This window comes from Lynx rufus, unplaced genomic scaffold (assembly GCF_022079265.1).
Source record: "Lynx rufus isolate CCGP_SWC_20201006 ecotype Redwood Valley unplaced genomic scaffold, mLynRuf1.p SCAF_17, whole genome shotgun sequence".
In the NCBI taxonomy this organism is placed as follows: Eukaryota; Metazoa; Chordata; class Mammalia; order Carnivora; family Felidae; genus Lynx; species Lynx rufus.
This window is the reverse complement of record NW_025814831.1, coordinates 3,187,501-3,210,451: the sequence shown is the minus strand read 5'-3', so window position 1 is coordinate 3,210,451 and position 22,951 is coordinate 3,187,501. Positions and strand designations below refer to the sequence as shown.

The 22,951-nt window shown below is 45.1% G+C and overlaps 1 protein-coding gene across 6 annotated transcripts in view; it reads left to right on the top strand.

Annotated features, from left to right (window-relative positions):
* MARK3 (microtubule affinity regulating kinase 3) overlaps positions 1 to 19,953 on the top strand; it is a 113,663-nt gene extending 93,710 nt beyond the window's left edge. For 4 of the 6 annotated variants that reach the window (XM_047080022.1, XM_047080019.1, XM_047080017.1 and 1 more), the window contains 4 exons: positions 910 to 1,010; positions 10,299 to 10,556; positions 16,934 to 16,978; positions 19,409 to 19,953. In XM_047080022.1, coding sequence (XP_046935978.1) covers positions 910 to 1,010; positions 10,299 to 10,556; positions 16,934 to 16,978; positions 19,409 to 19,754 — 750 coding nt within the window. In that variant the 3' untranslated portion in view covers positions 19,755 to 19,953. The remainder of the gene's footprint in view (positions 1 to 909; positions 1,011 to 10,298; positions 10,557 to 16,933; positions 16,979 to 19,408) is intronic. The other 2 variants (XM_047080020.1, XM_047080018.1) reach the window with 1 other exon arrangement.
* Positions 19,954 to 22,951: the final 2,998 nt, after the last annotated feature.

Sequence of the window (22,951 nt, the reverse complement as noted above, 5' to 3'; positions counted from 1 at the left end):
GCAGAGAATATACAGTCTGAGGGATATTCTGTGACCACATTTTTTTTTCCTGCAAAGTTAACAGTGACACAGCCCTCCCTCTACCTCAAAAAAAAAAAAAAAAAAACCCCAGAGTGAGGGACCCACATGGAAGCTCTGCTGCTGCTTTTAGGAGGCTTTTGTATGTGCCGTTCTGGGGATAGGAGCTCATGACAGAGGTCAAAGGGTTTTGTCTGCTCCATCCTCTGACCTTGCGTTCTATCAGAATAAACCCTGTGTGAAAGGGTTTTTTGTTTTTGTTTTTGTTTGTTTTTTAATAACGTTTATTTTGAGAGAGAGCAAGAGAGCACGCGCGAGCCTGTGAGCAGGGGAGGGGCAGAGAGAGGGAGAAAGAGAATCTCAAACAGACTCCACGATCACTGTCCGTGCGGAACCCACTGTGGGGCCAGAACTCATGAACTGTGAGATCATGACCTGAGCCGAAATCCAGAGTCGGTTCCTTAACTGAGCTGCCCAGGCATCCTGTAAAAGGTTTTTTATTGGCTTTCTAATTCCATAAAATTGGTTTGTCATGTCATAGCCCTACAATTTAAATTCAGTCTCCAGTGGCACCTAGGTGGCTCTGTCAGTTAAGTGTCCAAACTTCGGCTCAGGTCATGATCTCATGGTCCCTGGGTTCAAGCCCCGTGTCAGGCTCTGTGCTGACAGCTCGGAGCCTGGAGCCTGCTCCGGATTCTGTGTCTCCCTCTCTCCCTGCCCCTCCCCCATTCATGTGCACACATGTGCTCTTTCTCAAAAATAAATAAACATTACAAATAAATTTTAAAATAAGGATTAAATTGTGTGTATTTAGGTAAGAATTTTTTTCTCATTGTACTATACTTATTTCTAAATGGTTTAAGACAAAAATGGGCCCCCCTTTTTTTATAGAGTAATACAGCAGCTGGTGGAATGACACGGCGCAATACTTACGTCTGCAGTGAAAGAACTACAGCCGACAGACATTCAATAATTCAGAATGGGAAAGAAAGGTACGAAATTTTACCTGTTTGCAAGAAAATTTGTTTTTCGCAAAAGAAATGGAAGTTACTTCTTAGTTTTTAGAATCAAAATTCAGATGATAATCGTGAAGTGTTCTTCATGGTAAGTTAAATTTAAGTGCAGATTTTTTTTTTTTTAATTTTTTTTTTCAATGTTTATTTATTTTTGGGACAGAGAGAGACAGAGCATGAACGGGGGAGGGGCAGAGAGAGAGGGAGACACAGAATCGGAAACAGGCTCCAGGCTCCGAGCCGTCAGCCCAGAGCCTGACGCGGGGCTCGAACTCCCGGACCGTGAGATCGTGACCTGGCTGAAGTCGGACGCTTAACCGACTGCGCCACCCAGGCGCCCCAAGTGCAGATTTTTTAGTGAGATACTAGACTTCCAAATTCCTCTTACTGTCCAGAGCCTGTCCTCCTGGCAGGCTGCGTGTGATGGTTGAAAGGGTTGGGTTAAACCAGAGAGCTTTCCCACAGGACACAGATCTGAAGCGGTGGTGTCATTCCAGAATAGCAAATAGGGAAATGTGTATTATGCTGTGTACAGTAATAACTTGAACAAAGGGTAGAGCGGGGAGGGATAAGGACCTGAGGTGCAGGGGGCCGTGCCTCTAGAGGACAGCGGGAGGTAGGGTGAGTGAGCCTCAGTAACAGGCCAGCAGAGGAGCCAAGGGGACAAGCAGTAACACAGTCTCCACCTTGGACACACTGGAGAACCCCAGGAAGATGCAGAGAGTAGTCTTCTGGATGATTTTCATTTTAATCTGGCAGGGAAGCAGGCACACATACGGTAAGTACAGTTTAAAATACAAATAAAGTAGGGGCGCCTGGGTGGCGCAGTCGGTTGAGCGTCCGACTTCAGCCAGGTCACGATCTCGCGCTCCGTGGGTTCGAGCCCCGCGTCGGGCTCTGGGCTGATGGCTCGGAGCCTGGAGCCTGTTTCCGATTCTGTGTCTCCCTCTCTCTCTGCCCCTCCCCCGTTCATGCTCTGTCTCTCTCTGTCCCAAAAATAAAAAAAAAAAAAAAATACAAATAAAGTAATATGTCAATAAGGAGAGAATTATATCATGCAAACAACTTTGTTAGGGGTACCAAATAAGAAATAAGGTGGGGGGGTGGGGGCGCCTGGCTGGCCATTTAGTGGAGCATGTGACTCTTGATCTCAAGGTTGTAAATTCAAGCCCCATGTTGGGCATAGAGATTACCTAAAAATAATAAAAAAGTCTTGGGGCACCTGGGTGACTCAGTCAGTTAAGCGTCTGGCTCTTGATTCTGGCTCAGGTCATGATCTCACTGTTTATGAGCTCTACGCTGACAATGTGCAGCCTGCTTGGAATTCTCTCTCCCTCCCTTTCTGCCCCTCTCCCGCATGCAGGCGTGCACGCTCTCTCTTACTCTCTCTCTCAAAATAAATATATATGTGTAAAAAAAAAAATGTTTACTAAAAAAATAGTAAAAATTTTAAAAAGAAAAAAGCTGAGTGGGATTAAGTAGGTCCAAAGACCATAGTTTGTGGGGAGAGAAAAAAGAGAAGTTGAGATTGGTGGAGTAAATGTATTCTATATGGACAAATTTCTCAGGCAGGCATGGATTTTCCTTCTTCCTTTTGGTAAGAATAGTGTATAAATTAAATTCAAAGGGTGAGATAAAGCTACAGCAACCAGTTAAAGTTCTGTGGTAGAAATCCATAAAGTAATTCCTGCCATCTTTAATTGTCCCTTGACCCCCTAACTTGAACATTGTCTGGTCTCGTCACTTGTCCCATGTGTGGCATCAAAATGGTTTCTTTTTTTCTGACATTTACTCTCTGATACTGCATTGTATGGTTTCTGTTCGTTTAGATCTCACTAGTCAAATGTTTGATCACTAACTTCTGTGACAGCCTGAACAAAAATTCTTCTTTCCTTTTTCATCCTTAAAACCAGACTGTTTATAACTTCTCTCTTCCATACACCACTAAACTCTGAATTTGACATGAAGGTAAAAGCTTATTGTGGAAGATTATGTTGATTTTTCAGAGCATTTTTAGAAATATTTACATTCTAGTGCTCTCTTGTCTGATTCCTATTTGTGTGCTTGTTTTAACACCTTTTCTTTATGATTAAAATCTATTAATAACTTGAGTATATTATAGTAGCTGTGCTAGATAGCTTACAAATATGATTGGTGTATTTATTTTCTAATAGTATAGTTTATTCTCTAGTAAAGTTTCTTTTATTAGTTACATTCTCAAGTCTACCAAATTTCATCTAGTTCAAGAGGATATCAGTAGGAGACTTAATTAGGAGTTTCTAATATAAATGTTGCTTCATGATTCTTCTTTCTTTTGGAAATTCTTCTAAGTTGTTCAGCTCTTCTGTCAGATGCCTTTTGAACTTTGAAAGTACAATTCTCAGGGCGCCTGGGTGGCTCAGTTGGTTTAGGGTCTGACTTTGGCTCAGGTCATGATCTCACAGCTCATGGGTTCGAGCCCCGCGTTGGGCTCTGTCTGTGCTGACAGCTCAGAGCCTGGAGCCTGCTCCGGATTCTGTGTCTCCCTCTGTCTCTGCCCCTCTCCTGCTCACACTTCCTCTCTCTCTGTCTCTCAAAAATGAATAAAGGTTAAAAAAAATTTTTGTTTTGAAAGTACAATTCTCTGAAGTTCAGGGTCAGACTTTTTTTTTTTTTTTAATGTTTATTTTTGAGAGAGAGAAAGAGAGACAGAGTGCAAACAAGGAAGGGACAGAGAGAGAGGGAGACACAGAATCTGGAGCAGGCTGCAGTCTCTGAGCTGGCAGAGCTGACATGGGGCTCGAACCCACAAACCGTGAGATCATGACCTGAGCTGAAGTCTGTCGCTTAACTGACTGAGCCCCCAGGTGCCCCTCAGGGTCAAACTTTTTATTTTTTTTTATTTTTTTATTTTTCAACGTTTATTTATTTTTGGGACAGAGAGAGACAGAGCATGAACGGGGGAGGGGCAGAGAGAGAGGGAGACACAGAATCGGAAGCAGGCTCCAGGCTCTGAGCCGTCAGCCCAGAGCCCGACGCGGGGCTCGAACTCACGGACCGCGAGATCGCGACCTGGCTGAAGTCGGACGCTTAACCGACTGCGCCACCCAGGCGCCCCGTGGGTCAAACTTTTTAAAAAGGCCGTTAAGGATGAAGATCTACTCTCTGCTACCCGGCTTGTGTTTGTGTGTGTGCACATGCTCTTCTAACCCTTCCTTCCTGCAGTTATCCAATTCACTCTTTGGAAAGAGTTTGAAGAATTCTCTGATTTTTTTGGAGTCATTACCCTTGTGTCCTCCCTGCCCACACCTTCCCTATTGAGCTGACTCCTCCTTATCCCAACCTAGGCCTCACCGCTTTCATTAGCTTCAGTCACTTAAACGCTTTGCTTTTGAAAATGTTGTTTCTATCTTTAGCCAAACAGAGCCTCAGTGCCAAACCACACAAGATTGGGCCCTTAATTTTTATAATCTCTAGATTTTCTTTTTCTATCATACAAGTTAATGGAAGAACTGTGGGAAATTATTGGAGGGCGTGAATGCCAAAGTAGTCATATTTTTTACTCTCAGAGCACGAAATGTGACTTTTTTCACCTGTGAAATAGATGCTGAAAGATAAATTCGATGCACTGGACCTTCTCTGTGCACAGATGACTTCTTAGGGAAATTACTGCTTTCTTCTCTCTCATATGGATCTCTTACTCTTTAAATACTGGTAAGCTGCAGATGCCGGGGTCCATGTTAACTTGTGAAAGGACATTCGTTTCATGTTTAACCGTAAATATATGGGATTTTTTTTCGTGTGTGTGTGTGTGTGTATGTGTGTGTGTATGTTTATACAGAATTCCAGTATGAGCATGATCATGCTAGTGAAAACTATGCATGTTTACAACCAAAGGCTGTACGTGCCCCAAACAAGCTGGTTTTCAGCTGTCTTCAGAATCCTGCTGTGAGCAGTGAGCACGAGATGAGGTTTTCAAGCCTCGCCACCGGCCATGTGATCGTTTTTTTCATTTTAAAATTAATTTTATGCGTTGATTCTTACTAGTGCTGTTTATCAGCCTCACTGTATGAAAAATAATGCTAATCAGTGTTGTTTAAGGGACAGAAGTTACAAGTTTTGGCAAACTGTTGCTTTGGCTTGAGCACATGTGAGTAGTTTTCTAAGGAAGACTGTTGTTTTGACACCAGGCATGCTGAAGTCCAGCTTATTTTCTGCTACATGTTCTGGTATAATTATTCTACCTTCTTTTGATGGCACACTCTGAAGATGGCCCAATTTCAAATTGACTAACAGTCAGTATAAAGTAGGCATGAGAAAGTGTAATTACATCTTCAGTTGTAAGATTCTGTCAGAATCACGTAGGTTTTTATAATGAGTCTTAAACCACTGAGCACAGGCACTGACACATAATGCTTAACAAAAAACTAGCTTATCGAAGTGCTGGTAATAAACCATTCTGATGGGAATGTAAAAATTTTCTGAGTTTACACTGACTTTTTGACTTAATAATTTTGCTAACCGACACAAATAACATGGACTCTGCCCTGCTTTTTCATATGCTTCTAGATAGTTACAGAAGACTGTTTAAAAAAAAGACTGTTGCAAATGTATTCATTTGAATACCCCCGAAGAAGGAGTGTGATATGGTTATAATAAAGCACAACAGAACAAAATCTTTTTTTAAGTTTATTTATTTTTAGAGAGCATGCAAGTTGGGGAGGGGCAGAGAGAAAGAGAGAATCCCAAGCAGACTCCACCCTACCAGCACAGCACAGAACCCGACGTTGGGGCTCAAACTCATAAACCATGAGATCATGACCTGGGCTGAAATCAGACACTCAACTGACTGAGCTACCCAGGCGCCCCAACAGAATCTTTTCAAATAAATTTTAGGCATTTGATATTCTAGATAAGATTTTATAAGTGTAAAATGGCTCTATTATTTTATCCATTTGTCATGCATCAAGGCAAGGGATTGAGCAGAGAAAGTGTGATCACAGTTCACACATGTATCTTTACTTTTAATTTTGCTTTTTCCCAGTCACTGAGTATAGTTTGAATCAGCACCCCAGAACATTTCATGTCAGAACGTTCTGCTGTGGGAGAGATGTCCTGTCAAATTGAAAATACCTGTCCTTGGGGAGCCTGGGTGGCTCAGTTGGTTAAGCATCCAGCTCTTGGTCTCGGCTCAAGTCATGATCTCAAAATTCGTGGGGTCGAGCCCCATGTTGGGCTCCACGCTGACAGCACAGAGCCTGCTTGGGATTCTGTCTCTCTTGTCTTTCCCCTGCTTGTATGTGTGTGTTTTCCCTCTCTCTCAAAATAAATAAACATTTGAAAAAGTAGAAAATACCTGTCCTTTAGTCACCGTAAGTGGATTAGAATTTTAGAAAAAAGATAGACATAAGTACAAAGCAGTTAGGATTAAGTTTCTAAAATAATTCATTTAATTGCATTTAGGATTATTGTGTCAAAAAACTTAATAATTTATAATGAAAATATCAATTTACACTTCCTTTTTAGGAAGGTCTCTGAGAAGGGTCAGTTTCTTTGCTGTCAAGTGTGTGTCCGGTCTTGCTATGCTTCTGTGCCCTGTGGATCTTGCCTGTGCTGGGCAGCCTACAAGCAGCGTGTCTCAGGAGGAGTAGATCAAGCGTCTTCTGCTCTATATGCTGACGAAAAGCCCTTGCCTTCTTCTGAGTCTGTGGGATCTTTTGTATTCTCCAGGGAAGGAAACAGATAACCCTGTCTTCCCTTCTTCCCTTGCTTTTAATGCACCCGTTGATCCCAGCTTCTAATGTGGGCAAGAGAATGTCAGCAGCTGGTCAGAGGCATCAAGCATATTGACCCTTGACCTGCCCTAAGCAGGTAATAGAGCACAAAAGACAGTCAAATTAGCTGTGATGTAACTTCTTAAAAAATAAAGTATGTATTTGCATATATGTATGTATGTCTATGTATAAGAAACTAGCAAGCCTTTCTTCAGATAGTTGAATCATTCCTTGTTCTACTCTTTCTCCTTACTTCTCACTACTGCACTTGACTAGTCTTTAAACAGAGTTGAAGGGACAGCTGGGTGGCTCAGTCGGTTGAGCGACTTCAGCTCAGATCATGGTCTCGCAGTTTGTGAGTTCAAGCCCCACATGGGGCTCGTTGCTGTCAGCCCATCAGTGCAGAGCCCGCTTCATATTCTTCTGTCTCCTTTCTGCCCCCTCCCCCACTTGTACTCTCCAAAAAATAAATATTAAAAAAAAAAAAAAAAGAGTTGAATCATTTAGGACTCTGTGCTGCATCACAGGAACCCAGTCCAAACAAGCTTAAATTCAAAAGGGCATATTTGATTTCCTAGAACTAAAAATGTCTAGGAATAGAGTCAGGGTCCATCTCCTACTTCTGCTTCCTCTGTAGTGGTTCCCCTGTTGGGCTCACAGCATCAGACTTGGCATCTTCCCACACTCAGCTCTGCTCAGACAGAAGCCCTGCAGCTGTCTCTGGGTCTGTGTTGGTCTGGCTTTGGCCATGTGCCTGTCTCTAAGTCTGTCACTGACCAGGGTGGCTGGGAAACCCTGGGGTGGAGTCATTGACATCCAGAGCCTAGGAACTTGCTTCCCTAATAGCAGAATTCAAGTGTCGTTGCCACAGGATAAAAAGTAGGTGCTGAGTGGCAAAAACACAAAACTGAATCTCTTTTTATCTTTATAAGGTACTCATTTTCAGTTCTTGGACTATATTAGAGCCATTCTCCCAAGTCAGAAGACAGAATTCTCAAACAGAAATGCAGGGACACACAAATCTTGAGCAATTTATTATAAAGTGCCCATCCTCCCCCCAATGTCAGGACTGTAAGAACTCCAGTTCGTTAACTTCTCGGGAGAGCATTCATTGAGCACCATGCTTCCAGGACACTCTATCAGGGAAAGGTCACTGGGGTAGCACAGGGTGCCAGGGGCACATACTCAGTACAAAATGGGAATGATAAACTCCTGATGGGAGAGGATGACTTCATGGAGATGACTTCATGGAGAGGGTGACCTCTGGATTGAATTTTGATGAAAATAGGTGCCTGCACTCCAGGCACAGAGAATAGTTCCTGTGAAAGTTATTTGACCTGATGCATGACCAAGGGATTGCACATCATTAGGAGCTCCAGAAGGTCAAGTCCCAGAGGTGACAGTAGAAGGTAGAACCTGGAGATACAGCTTGGCGCCGCTGGGCTGTGGGTACCTGAGGGTGTGACCGGGATGCCAGGGTGAGGAATTTGAAGTCTGTCCTGAAGATGCAGCATGCTTTTGAAAGGCTGTAAGTTGATGAGTGACAAGGTCAGGTTTGCATCTTGGGACGTTCATGGCTATATGTTGGACAGGTTGGGAAGTGTGTGGCCAAGACAGGCACTGAGGTATAGGTCCGTGTGGGAGAGAAGGGGAGAGGTGCAGAGACCCTGGGGTAGAGGTGGGGGCGTATATGCAGACTGACACACGGGGTCTGAGTCCTGAGTCCCCGGCTCTCCTCCAAGGAGAGAAACTGCCTCTTCGGAGCTCCAAGGGCAAGATGACTTGAGCTGGAATTAAAGCAGAGTGGCCAGGGCGCGGCTCATCTCTCTCTGTGCCGGGGAGAAGCTGCAGGCATCCAGCCATGTCCATCATTCTTTTTCTCTGTCTGCAAACAGTTAATTTACTCTTAATAGTTTTCCTGCCTTGAAAAAAGGGGTTCTGTTGACCCCTTAAGAATTTTGACTGTTGTTTATAAAGAAGTGAATGTCCTTTGCGTAGGAAGATTCTCATCTATCTTGAAACAGCATAGGACACTTTGATAAATAGCAACTAATTACTATATGTGTCATTTTACTAGTCCATTTAAAATATGTCTGTGTGTTTGGAGAACAGGCCGAAAGCAAGGTGTTTTCATATTATAGATTCACTCAACCAGTTCAGTTTGAATGGAGACATCTCTTTTAGGAAAGGCTTTATTTTGTACACAGCTCAGAAAATGTTGCCCCCTCACCTAAATATTCAAACAAGTAAGATGTCATCCCCCCCCCCCTTAAAGCTAATACAGCTTGGGGCGCATGTGTGGCTCAGTCAGTTAAGTGTCAGACTTCAGCTCAGGTCATGATCTCACAATTTGTGAGTTTGAGCCCCACATCGGGCTGTGTGCTGATAGCTCAGAGCCTGGAGCCTGCTTCGGATTCTGTGTCTCCTTCTCTCTCTCTCTCTCTCTCTCTCTCTCTCTCTCTCTCAAAAATAAACAAACACTTTTTTTAAAGGCTAATAAATCTTTTACTTTATTTGCGGGGGGTGGTGGGGTGGGGAAAGGCAGCTACAGGTCAGTAATTGCTACAGAATCCCCAAAACAAGGTTAAGAGGAAGGTGTGTGCTTTAAATAGCAGATAACTTTTTCTGTCACTGTGCCATCATATTGTTGTTTTTGCCTCTGCCTGATCCCAACCCCCCTCCCAGCCTGACAGAAGTGTTCGCTTCTGCAGCTAGCCCTGCCTCAGTGGGTGAGACATCAGGCCGATGTCCATGCCAGCCTATGGGCACCCCTCCGATGACGGTACCTCCAATAGACAGTGAAGGAGGGAAATGTGAGGCTGTGTAAGAAAAGTGCACATTCCTTGTGAAACTAATGTGTACCCACCGCTGCTTCATTCTGTGCTGTGGATTTTATAGTCCGCGATGTGTTACTATCTGTTGTCCACAGGTGTTCTTCCTGTGTGTGGTTTTAGTTAAGCACATCCTGTCTCACGGTGTCCTTGGTCGTCTGTGCCTTTGCATACTACAGAAGGCGTAAGAAACCCCCCTCCTCTTCACAGTGCTCTTAGCATGTGGAATTTCACAGGAAACATGCCATTTGTATGTCTCTAAAACTTTTTAGTTGCCTGTTCATTTCATGTTTCTTTCTTTCACAGGGGCAGGGTTCTTGCACATAAGCACTTTGAGGAGGGAAGCAAAGGGAAAAAGCTTGAGTTAGCCATTCTGTGTCCTAGAATTTCCCTGCATTAATCTTGTCCTTGAAAATATGTACGACCTATTCCCTTAAACCCCACGAGGCTCTGTCTCATTATATACCATCTATTTGATACCCTTTCCTATTTAACTTGCCTTTTGGTCCTGAGTTCTATAAAATACTGCCTTGGGTCTAGATTTATCAGAACTGATTTTGTCCACTGAGGACAAAAGGTGTCTTTTGGGATCGTGGATTGTCGTGCGCCATGTTTGCCACACAGCTGGGCTTTTGCCAGCCACGTGACAGTGAGAGTGAGTCTGTTCTGTTCTGCCCTACTAGCACTATTCCTGATCCGAGGACTCCCGTTGCTTCAACGCACAGTGTCAGCAGCGCAGCCACCCCAGACCGGCTCCGCTTCCCGCGGGGCACCGCCAGCCGCAGCACTTTCCACGGGCAGCCCCGGGAGCGGCGGACCGCCACGTATAACGGCCCACCTGCCTCGCCCAGCCTGTCCCACGAAGCCACACCACTGTCGCAGACTCGAAGCCGAGGCTCCACTAATCTTTTTAGTAAATTAACTTCAAAACTCACAAGGAGGTAAGTGCCAGGTGGTGCTGGTTGTTTGCAGCCAATGTAAGAGCAAAAGGAGAAACGTCGTCTCTGTCGTGTGACGCGGCTGCCCAGATACTTTCCACTTTGTCTTTAGCTCGTGTTTTTCTGGTTTATATATAGAACTTTATACTTTAAAACCTTTTAGAATAGGAATTACAGAGCTCAGAGTCTTCCCGACATCAGAAGTCCCTCTAGCACTTGGGAGGTTGTCGTTCTCTTTAATTACTGTTCTTTTGATCACACATCTGCCCACATGCATGGTTACTGCAGCTTAGTGCAGGCTGGCACTTCGGAAGCCGTCCCCGAGGAAGACAGTGTGCGGTGCGGCCAGCCTGGACGCAGAGGAGAGAGACCTCTCTTCTCTCATGTCGTGCCAGCATCTCTGAGGAGCACTAAGTTTCTTAGGGTCTAAATCTTAAAAACTGTTCTCTCTTGGTCTCAGTAAGTTATAGTAAGAACAAAGTAACTTGCTTAAACGGTACAGTTTGGCGGATAAAATTCCTGATTTATTCTCACCAAGATATAGTAAATCTGCTTGTGTATAAAATCCTTCATGTGATACTTTTTCCCTTGAGGTATTTTGAACTTTATTTCCATAACCTCATCTGGAGGTTGCAAAGGCCTAGAATCACTGATGGCTAGGAGAGGAGGAAGTGCCCCTTTGCACCATAAACACATAGGCCGAGGCACCGCCAGCTGGGCCCACACTCAGGAGACTGAGGGCCCCTGCACTTTCAGGACTCCCAGGAGAGATTTCTTCGACACTGAGCTTCACCGAGGATTAGTACGTCCAAGGCATCCTGCCGCTTTGCCCGCTGCAGACCCTCTTTTCATCTGTATTTTACTCAGAACAACAGTGGGGTCTTCTCCAAGCCTGAACTAGCTGGCGCCCCCTGTGGCTCACCAGCTGCCTGCTGTGTTTCCTTCCATTTTTGGAATTTAACCTGTAAGCCAAATACCGCATTTTCAGTCTCCTTAATTCGTCCAGTATTTTTATGTTCTTTTAGTATTTTTAGTCTTTCTCCGGGTACTCTGCTTATTGTCAGGACATGGCTACCAAGTTAGGAGGACTTCTGCTGTCTCTTATCATCAGCTGGAGGCCAGATAGGTGCCAGAAGTTACAGCGGCCTCTTGTTCTCTTCTCGGCTCCTTTGCTGAGACCCCCTTTTCCAAACTGGGCAGAGTGGTCTAAAGGACTTTGCCAAGTTTGGGGCACCCACTCGTGACCAGTAAAAGAAGCAGGGAGCTCAATCCAGGAAGAGTCTGCTGACCCCAGAATAATTCATTCCTTGTTTTTAGGATCATCCCATGGCCTGTCCCAGGCCTCCCTGTCCCCTAGTTCTTCATTATGGACTAGGCTGAAATGGAATCTGTTTCCAAAACTTGGGTGGTAGGAGACGGAGCCTGGTGTCATTCACCTGGCTGTTTGCCTTCCCGACTGAGCTTCATGTCGACAGGTATTTTGCCCTGTAAGAGCCCTGAGTGCAGAGGGGATATGCATCAGTCAGGTCTGTCTGAGATCTAGTTACAGGTCAGCTAGTTCTGTGTCTTTACACTTTGGTCTATGATGGGCTCTTTAGGTAAAACGTCATATGTCAGGGGCTCCTGGCTGGCTCAGTCAGTAGAGCACGAGACTGTAATTTTTTTTTAACGTTTATTTTTGAGACAGAGACAGAGCATGAACAGGGGAGGAGTAGAGAGAGAGGGAGACACAGAATCTGAAGCAGGCTCCAGGCTCTGAGCCGTCAGCCCAGAGCCCGACACGGGGCTCGAATTCACAGACTCTGAGATCGTGACCTGAGTTGAAGTCGGACACTTAACCGACTGAGCCACCCAGGCACTCCAGTGGAGCATGAGACTCTTGATCTTGGGGATGTGAGTTCAAGCCCCACGTTAGGTGAAGGAATTACTTAGAAATAAAATCTGGGGGATGGTGGGGCACCTGGGTGGCTCAGTCAGTTAAGCATCCAACTCTTGATCTCGCCTCAGGTCACGATCTCATGGTTTGTGAGTTCGAGCCCCGCATCAGTCTCTGTGCTGACAGCATGGAGCCTGCTTGGTATTCTCTGTCCCCCTCTCTCTCGGCCCCTCCCCTCTCATGCTCGCTCTCTCTCTTTCTCTCTCTCTCTCTCAAAATAAATACATAAATAAACTTAAAAAAAAATCTTGGGGCACCTGAGTGGCTCAGTCAGTTAAGTGTCTGACTTTGGCTCAGGTCATGATCTCACAGTTCACGGGTTCAAGCCCCACATCAGTGTCTGTACTGACAGCTCAGAGCCTGGAGCCTGCTTCGGATTTTGTGTCTCCCTCTCTCTCTCTGCCCCTCCCTGCTGACACTGTCTGTCTGTCTGTCTGTCTGTCTGTCTGTCTCTCTCTCTCTCTCTCTCTCAATCTCTCTCAATCTCTCTCTCTCTCCTTCAAAAATAAACATTAAAAAAAAAAAAAGATTTTATTTTTAAGTAATCTCTACCGCCAATGTGGGGCTCAAACTCAACAACCCCAAGATCAGCAGTCACATGCTCTTCCTACTGAGCCAGCTGGGCACCCCTGATTGTTGCCTCTGTGCTGTATTTTTCCTGTGTGCTAAGTTAAGGTAGATAAGCGTCCTTAGATGTATAGAGCTATACTTGTTTCTCATTGATAAACATGCACGTGTCACATACGTACAAACACATTCTCACATACTCACGTAATCTCCACTGTCCACCTTGTGTAGTAGATACTCTTACTGTTGTGTAGAACAAGCTGGAAATGAGACTCAGAGAGTTTAAGGCACATGTTGAAGATTCTACAGCCAAAAAATGCTGAGCCAGAAAGGTGCCTCCAGAAGAGGCCCTCCAGGGCACACTGTGTGTGCTGCCCTGCAGAGCAGAACGGTCAAGGATAGTGTAGGCTGGAATCCTTGTCCCTCATTCTCTAATTTAGTGTATTTCATGCATTTCAATTAAAATTGGAGACAGATTTCTTGGTTTAATTAAAAAAAAAAAGTCTCAGGGGTCATCTTACTTTACATTTTCAGGCAATTTCCACCCCTAAAGATTTACAGAAAGGTAGTCTTCTGTTTGTTAAAGTTTGCAAACTGAGGTCTGTAGTCTTCCCTGGTTACTGTACTTTAGCGGTGGTCCGTTTCTTCTTGCTGCTGCTGTCAGCGTCGGCTGCTTATCCTGCCCTGACAGTAAATGCTAAGATCAGAGTCCTGGTGCCCAAAAGAGGCTCAGGTGTTCTCACTCAGGTGCTGCGTCGGAGACCTGCTCAGATCTGGTGGGAGGAGATCCTCCGCCAGGAAGCCTGTGTTCTCTTGGCTCTGACTCTGCCCTGGGTACGTGTGGCTTTGGAGAGCTGTGTGCTCTCCAACCTCGGAAGCCATTTGTAGTCAGAAGGAGCAAGGCTTCTCTCTCCTGGGGCCAGGCCTGGCCTGCTTAGGGTTCTCAGGGTCCCTCCTACCCTATAGGCAGAACAGCCCAGGCATGATGTAGGTGCCTCTGTGTGCCTTGCGCTGGTCCGCGGGGCCTGGCAGGAGTAGAGAGCCTCAGTCCCGCTGCTCCTCCTCTTTATACCTCAGGGATTCGTGGCTGAAAAAGCGAGGAAAAGCAGTTGGGTGCTTGACCGATAACCCTGACCTTTCTCAGGCAGAAAATTGGGAAGTGAAAATACCGAAAGGCCTTTTAATCAATTTTCAACTAAAATAATCTTTTGAATAATCCTGCCTTATTAGGTAGTGCTTAATTATTTACAAAATCCTGTCACATGCATGATCTTCTCTGCTGCATATAACCCCTCTGTGGACCACTTCTGATCTGATTATGAAGTGGTTGGCTGTTACCTACAGTCGTTAGCTGTTTTTTAAAATTTTTTTTTTTTTTCAACGTTTATTTATTTTTGGGACAGAGAGAGACAGAGCATGAACGGGGGAGGGGCAGAGAGAGAGGGAGACACAGAATCGGAAACAGGCTCCAGGCTCCGAGCCATCAGCCCAGAGCCTGACGCGGGGCTCGAACTCACGGACCGCGAGATCGTGACCTGGCTGAAGTCGGACGCTTAACCGACTGCGCCACCCAGGCGCCCCTAGTTAGCTGTTTTTTAATTGGGCAGCATCTGAAGCAATGTCAAAGTTACCAGAATTAGAAAAACCGACCCACGGAATTCGTTACTTCATTCACTCAGACTGAATTCTGTGTTCAGTCACAGAACTGGGAAGTTTCAGAAATGGTTTGACAAGGCCAGCCTGCGCTCGCCCAGGAATGCTGACCACATGATCGTACAAGCCTGATGGGTAGTTTGGAATTTCTTTTGTCAGATTCTGTTCAGTACAACCTCAGCATCTCCTTAAGTTTTAATGAGCAAAGTTACTTCTAAATACAGTTATTCCATTTTATTACACAGAACATAAACATGAAACCCCCGTTGTTACCATTTTGTTTCCATTCATTTTGCTGTCTAAAACTCTGAAAAGTCCACTTCATTTTAAACCGCAGTAACTTACTGTTTTATTAAGAAGTGATTTATGTGATACCACTGTAACAGACATTCTGTTAATGTTTAAATCGTCTTCCTGAAATAAGTAATGGTTCTCTTAATGGTTGAACATTTTAAAATGAACTTTTTAATGTTGTATAGAAGGTGAGATTTTTGTTCATAGAATATTCTGAAGAGAATCAAGAAATGTTACTTTATTACTATAGTTACTTTATTACTATCATATTGCACATGACTTAAGTCATTTCTTTAACATGGAATGTTGGATTTTATTAGCTTAAAGTCTATCCATCTGAAGAACCTTTAAATTTAATTACAGCTAATGTCAATATTTACTGCTAAATTTTTTCTTACAAGGACAGATTTTTTTATATTTCTAGAAAATTAAAAGATCATGTACTCGATTACCTGTAATTTTACTTTTTCAACAAATGTCACTGTTTCATCGTTCATTGGACAGAAGAGGAGCCCTGTTTTGTTGTTTTTCTTTCTCTCTATAATTGACTAGATTTTCTATTTAATTTGTGCAAGTCATTTTTGTTAATTTTGTTTTTGGCTTAATTTCTTTTAGAAACATGTCATTCAGGTTTATCAAAAGGTAGGATTTATATATACACATTATTTTTCAATCCTTACCCCAAAATGGCTCCTGCAATTAACATCAGGTTTGGCTTTCTAGCCTTGTTTTTGTTTTGTTTTGTTTTGTTTTGTTTCTTAAAAACTAAACTTTCTGCTGAGAACTACATACTTACTTCTTTGTAAGGAGCCTCGGAAAGAAGTAGATTGACTCTGTCAGGCGCCCACATAACAACAGGCCTGTGCATGCTCTGTGCATTGTCTTTCTTTGGTAGAATTATTTAGCATCCAAATAATTCTGTCTTCATACTAATAACACTTAGCATGCTTCTGTTTGAAGAATGCAATGTTCAGTAATATTAATGTACAATTAATGGTTGGCCTCAGGCATGCAGAAGGTAAGTGGTAACTGTTGCCATTTTTTATTTCATGAAGGATTGAATCTGCAGAAGGCTTTAAAATGACCGGGAAATTAGCTAATATTTTTATGGGGGAAACAAGCATAAAATTCAGACCTACAGCCTCATTTAGTTTGAGGTTTTTAGAAACTAAGATGTGGGCAGCTGTAGAGCAGAAATGCTTTAATATTTTCAGAGAGTTGAAGAGTAGTATTCTAAAAGCCACTTTCCACCAACCACTGAAGAAAGTGTGTCTCATTACTTTTACTTAAAGCACTGTAAGAAATCATATTCCTACCAGGTGAATATGTTTTGATGATAACGAGTCAGGAGACTAACAACACACACATAATGAGGTAGAAAATCTGCCATTTGGCCTCCATGTGTCCAGAAAGCCAGGCTATGGATTTTTTTCTATGTCGATGAAATCAGTGGGTCACTGAAAGGCTGTGTGAACGTGAGCTCTTTATCAAAAACTGGGAAGAGTGCTTTCCTCCTATGGGAAATTCCACTCCGTGATTTTAATCTTCCCAGCAAATTTTTCCTCGGGCAGAAAATTTTGTAGTTGAATGTAGGATTTAACTGATAGAATTCATTTCCTTTTAGTTAAAAACCATTACACTTTGGGGGAGGTATTAAAAAGTCAGCAGACCTCCAATTCCAGAGCCAGGCAGAGATGCCCGGTGCGCGGTCGGCCTCCCAGCCTGCCTGCCAGCTCGCACAGAGAACAGCGGCCTGGGCCGGTCACCCCTGGGAGACTACGAGCTGAACAAGAGTTGGCTGGTGACCCCAAGTGCTTTGGATTTGTTCATATTATGACATCTGTGTTTGTATGTGGGTGGTCATGTATCGGTCTGTAAGATTTCTTTTCTCTTTCCCATTTCTCTGTGCTTCTGCATTCTGTTCGTTGAGGCTTCCAACTGAATATGAGAGGAACGGGAGATATGAGGGCTCAAGGTGAGGGGAATGATTTTTACTTAAAATATTTTATAGGTATTTACCTCGTGTCTGTGGCAGAGACGATGCTCTTTCCTGACTATCCCACATCAGATCCCTGCTCTCAATGTAGGGATTGCTTGGCAGAGTCCCATTGTGTGGTTTGTGAAGCAGGAGCCTGTCGCTGCTGCCACCTCTTAGTGGCCACTAGAGGGCGCCAGAGCGCCATGGCTGCCCACTGGTGAAAGCCTTCCAGGTCCAGCCTTTCCACTGGGCTTCCACTGGGCATTTGGGTGCTAAAATATGCCGCCCTCCTGCCTGGGGGCTGATGGCCTGAAGTGAGCTCTGGGAGTCAGTAGGAGCACTCTTGCTGTGTCCATGACTCCTGCACCATCCTGCTCTCAAGGAATGAAAGCAGAATATGGAGTTGAATTTTCATATTTTAAATTAGATGGTTTTTTTGAAGAACAATTATGTAGTCAGATGTTTTGCTTTTACATTTTGTAGATCATTTTGTATTTCATTACACAAGTCCGGGGGTGGGGGAGTTCGCCAGATAGGCCCAGGTAGGCTGCCATGGTTCTGGGTCTTTTCTACTCGGGCTCATTCCATACCAGTCGCCACCATGCTGTTTTGGGTCCCCGTTAACCCATTTGCTCTCTTTCTGCTCTTTCTGAAGCCCAGCTCTGATCATGTGACTTTTCTGAATGAAAAGTTGCAGGGGCCCCATTACCTGACCCACCCTGGGTGGCCTCAGCAGCCCTGGCGTCCCCCACCCTCCCCACCGCGGTTGAGGCAGAGTGCCCGCCCGGATGATGGCCTGGCAGCACTCCCACCCCAGGCCTGCCCATCCCAGCCTCAAGCAGGCTCCAGCTGTCCTATTTGCTTCCCGCAAGTACTCAGCGGCTGTTGTGGGGGTGATGCTGGGCCCCCAGTTCCAGTCCATCTGCACACTTGATTATACCCTAAACACATTCTGTGCTTTCCACACCTCCTTGCCTTTGCTTAATGATACTCCCTCTGCTCAGCACACGATCTCTCCTTCCCCACCCCCGTTGTGTTGGAATTCTGTGGGCTCTTGGTAGCTCTTCCCAGATGCCCCTCCCTCCTGGAACCCATTTCCTCATTTCCCCGCCCTCCTCCCTTTAGAGGGCCCTACCTGTCTTTTCTGCCCCCGCCCCCTCATGGTGTGCTCATACCTTTCCTGTGCTAGTGCTATTTCCTTAAGTTGCAGTCTTCCCTCCCTCAACCCCAACGCAGCCTGAGAGCTTTTGCTCATTTTTGTAACCTATTTAGTACCTAAAACAGCATTTTATACACAGGAAGCTCCTGATCAACTTTAGTGGGTGTGAACCAAATTGATTATTTTACCAGCAGCCTGGCAGCTCTATCTAAAGTAAAACCTATAGCCCCAAACCCTCAGCTTTGGCGAATTTGCCGATTTTGCCATTGGATTAAGTGTATTTATCATGCACGTGCAGGGTGTTTTTAATACACAAGAGTGTTAGGTGTTCACCTTCCTAATTGAAACATTCAGATGTACACGTGAGAGTGTAAATAACGGGTTTGTGGCAATGATTAAATGCTGGGGAATGGTAGGATAGTAGACACCTGGTCTTGGGGTTCCCAAGAGAATTGTGCCTGGGACCCTGCTATGACATCACCTCTTAGATGTTGGGACCACAGCTTACACTCTGTGCATCGATACAGCTTGCATTCACACCGGTGGTTTCAGTGCTCAGCAGCAGATAAGCTTTAACGTTTCATTTTCCTGTTTCAGTAGTAAGATAATGTCATCTAAGAATTATTTTTAACTGTGACATCAGAATTTTAACAAAATGGAAAAATATTCAGGTGGGCGGAGGGAACTGAGAACAGCCCACCCCGCACCCAGCTGTGTACTCAGCATGGGGGGGGGCCATTTGCAAGGAAAGTGATTTTGAACCATGTGGAGTCACTGGCTATCCTGAGTACCATCTCCAGCGAAAGGTCATGATGAGCTGAATTAAAAGAAAAGTGGTACTACTGGCCTGCCGACCCGTCCTCCCTGAGCTGGGCCTCTGGGGGGCCCTTTCGGCTCCTTGCCGCCTGCAGTCAGCCTAGAGGGGAGAGCTGGGCTTTTGGAGAGGCGCTCCGCCATGTAATTTGCTGATCTCCAAGGATTCTGTTTCACAAATTATCTTCTTAATTTTATTAAATATAGATGGCTGATGAAGATTTTCCAGCCAGGTAGAATTTTGCCTGTATGGGTTATGATTTGGAAGGGAGTCCGGGGGTGGGTGGTAGATGAATACTTCTCCGTAAAGGAACAGATAATCAGATGTGAGCCTGTGCAAGAAAAATGTGGAGGTCAGTCATGCTACATCGAAGATGTTGATTATGAGCTAGCTGTAACAGAAAAGGTTGGTTTTTCTGTGCAATTAAAAATAAACCTGCTACTGTGCATTTCAGTCGCAACGTATCTGCTGAGCAAAAGGAGGAAAACAAAGAAGCAAAACCTCGCTCCCTGCGCTTTACCTGGAGCATGAAAACCACTAGTTCCATGGACCCCAGTGACATGATGCGGGAGATCCGCAAAGTGCTGGATGCCAATAACTGCGACTATGAGCAGAGAGAACGCTTCCTACTCTTCTGTGTCCACGGTGATGGGCACGCGGAGAACCTCGTGCAGTGGGAGATGGAGGTGTGCAAGCTGCCAAGACTGTCTCTGAACGGGGTCCGGTTTAAGCGGATATCAGGGACATCCATAGCTTTCAAAAATATTGCTTCCAAAATTGCCAACGAGCTAAAGCTGTAACCCAGTAATTACGGTGTAAATTAAGTAGCAATTTAAAGTGTTTTCCTGAACACTGATGGAAATGTATAGAGTAATATTTAGGTAATAACGTCTGCATCTTCTAAATCATGATATTAAAATACAAGGACGAGAGCACGCCTGGGAGCGGAAGCTGGCCTTTTTTCTACGAATGCACTACATTAAAGATGTGTGACACGCGTGCCCTCTGTCTTATTTCCATTGCCCTGAAAGTCAGCGTGTGACATCATCGCCACGGGCCTCCTGTCTGTGTGGTGTGAGCGTGGACTGTGCGTGTGAAGTAGTGCATACGGAAGCATCTCCTTACACTGGCAGCCAGAGTTGTTACGAGTACCTCTGTGGGAGATCATTTGGTGCTAAAACATTAAAATTGCCAAGGAGGAAAATACTGAATTACTACTAAGAATTAACCTTAACCTTAAGACTAGTTGATAATTAATACAGGTTTACAGTTCATGCCTGTGGTTTTGTGTTTGTTGTTTTGTGTTTTTTTTTTTTTTAGTGCAAAAGGTTTAAATTTATAGTTGTGAACATTGCTTGTGTTTTTCTAAGTAGATTCACAAGATAATTAAAAATTCACTTTTTCTCAGTAAAGTCTTCCATTGTCTCCTAATGCTGTATTTAAGACTCAAATTAAGGCAGTGACTAAATGTTTTTGCCTCCGCCACCAACTTGAACAAAAGCAAATGGAAAGTGTATGAAGGCCTGGGGCCACTTTGTCCTTAGCGTGGATCCCAGCATTTTGTGATTACTAGCATCTTTTTTCTCCAAAGGAAATAAAGGGAGAAGTCGGCCCTCCTGGTGACCTGAGGAGGAAGGGAATCAGGAGCCTCGCGAGCCCATGTGGAGAGACGCCAGGTCTTGACGGTTCTGGGTTGGTTCTCCACGACGTATGTAATTCTCCTCTCTTATTTTTTGATTCGGTACATGAATCAATCCTACAGCTTTTTCCCAGCACCCTGCATGGTTATACAGAGGGAGTAATGAATTCATCAGTTAGTGTGACACTTGAATCTCATGGGGAAACTGCCACATCGATTGGTGTGCTGTTTTGGGTTCTGGGTTTTTTTCTTGTTGGTCAAAGTATGAAAGTCACTCGGTCACAGATATTTACTACCACAGGCAGAGCACTGTTTTAGGTGTTTGTGACACATCAGGGAAGAAAACAAAGATCCCTAGAGCCTCTTGAAGCATATGTCCTAATAGGACGGCAGTCAATAAGCATTAGTAAGTAAAGTAGGAACAAAGTGGTCAATGCCAGGAAAAAAATTGCAGGGCGGGTTGAGGCATTGCTAGGGACCTGAGGTTTGGTTGGTGCCACGTTACATGGGGTGATGGTTGGGGGGTGTGGCTTGGCCTCTCTGGGAGCAAGAAGAAGCCAGGAAAGCTGTTCAGAGGCTGTCGGCAATGATTAGGCAAGAGGTAACTGGCCTAGGGAGACGGTGGTCAGTTCTGGATTATGTCCTGAAAACAGAGTCAACCCATCTGCTCTTGATTGGATGTGGATGAGTTCTGGCCTGAACAGGAAGGATGGGTCTGCTGTCCATTGGAATTAACCATTCTGTGGTTAATCACCACTGCTGTGGCCGGGAGGGAGAACAGGAGAGCAGTTTTGAATGCCCGGAGTTTGAGGTGCCTTCAAGACACCGTATGGGCACCCGGGACAGACCCCGGGAGAGGCCCTGGGAGCCCTCAGCCTGTGGGTGGGTGGGTGGATCCTATTCTGAGCTGGCAGAGAAGCTCCCAGACAAGGGCGAGGCCTGGGAGAAGAGGCGGAGCCGGCAGGGAAGCAGTGAGTTGCGAGGGACCCCGGCAGCCAGGGTGGCGGTTGACCTGACCGTGGAGCTCACGCTTACCTTACTAGAACTTTCGAGCCTCCTTATTCAACCCAGCAAGTCCCCTCTCCCTCCTCTTATCACCTGAGGCATTTTTGTTCCTTCTCTGGAACCAGCTCTCTTCTGCATCGGGTGCGAGGTCTCCTCTGCGCGGCCACCCTGTGGAAGCTGGCAGAGGTGAAGCAGCGCTCTGCCAAGCCAAGGTGTGGCTGCGGCGTGGTTCCTTCTGACCTTTACGCCTAGGAGACGTTCTAATAGTTTTCCATAGTTTTGTTCTCAAGGACAAATTGAATACTGGAAGTTGGGCTCCTTTGAGAGCAGGTAGCTTCCCCCACGTCTGATGAAATGGCCACTCTATATGCAGACACAGGTAGATGCTCATATTGTTTTCAGTTGTTGATTTGTCGTAAGTGATGTCTGCATTAGTACGTTACTGGTCCGAGGAGAGACGGGTGTTCACCCGCAGAATTCACCTGAGCTGTTCATATTGAAAAACCGCTATCACTGATTGACATCGGTTTGATTTTAATGGCAACATAGGTAGTGTTACCTTTACTGCAGTTGGAACATGAATTCAAGTCGATTATTAAGGGGCCCATGCCCTTCCTTTAGAGGGTACTTTTTTTATAATATGATGTTTTTATTCTGCATACAGTGAATTTTGAAAAGGAATATTCTAGAGTACTTCATAATCACTTCAGACGCAATGACAAGGCCACATTTTTTCCTCATCCGCTCCTCTGGAGTCCTTCAGAGGTGAGGTAAGGTACCTTGTGGGGGCGGTGCTGTTCCTATTTACCTGACGACCAGAGTGCTGTCCTCCCCTAGTACTCCAGTATCGCCAGCTCTCGTCCAGATCAGGCAAATCCGAGGGACCAGGACAGCATTCCTTAATGACATGCCTGGCTCTTGGGCCATCCGTCCATCTCTGAGAGTGAAGAAAGCTGGCAGGAAACATGACTAACTTTGAGAAGCACAACCGTGATCGTTTTCACAGCATGTGTTTCTCCAAAAGCCCAGAGAAGGATGATATTTAAAAGAAAGATCTCCCTGTGTGTGCATTGTGAACACGTCACTGTCGCTGTGGAGACCGTCCCTAGAATACCCTTTCCGGGCAGTTCCTGCTCTGTGAGTGGCGCACGGTGACCTCCGTGTCCACGGAGCAGGCGAGGCCCTGGGGCAGGGAGGTGTGTCTGCTCAAAACTTTGTTTTTTTGTGGGAGTTTTTTGTTCTTTGGGGGGCTTGGGGTTTGGGGTTGTTTTTGCCAATTTGCCACGAGACCCTTCAGAGAGCTCAGCAAGCACTTTGCATCGGGGAGCGTGGTGGCTCTCGAAGGGAGCGATG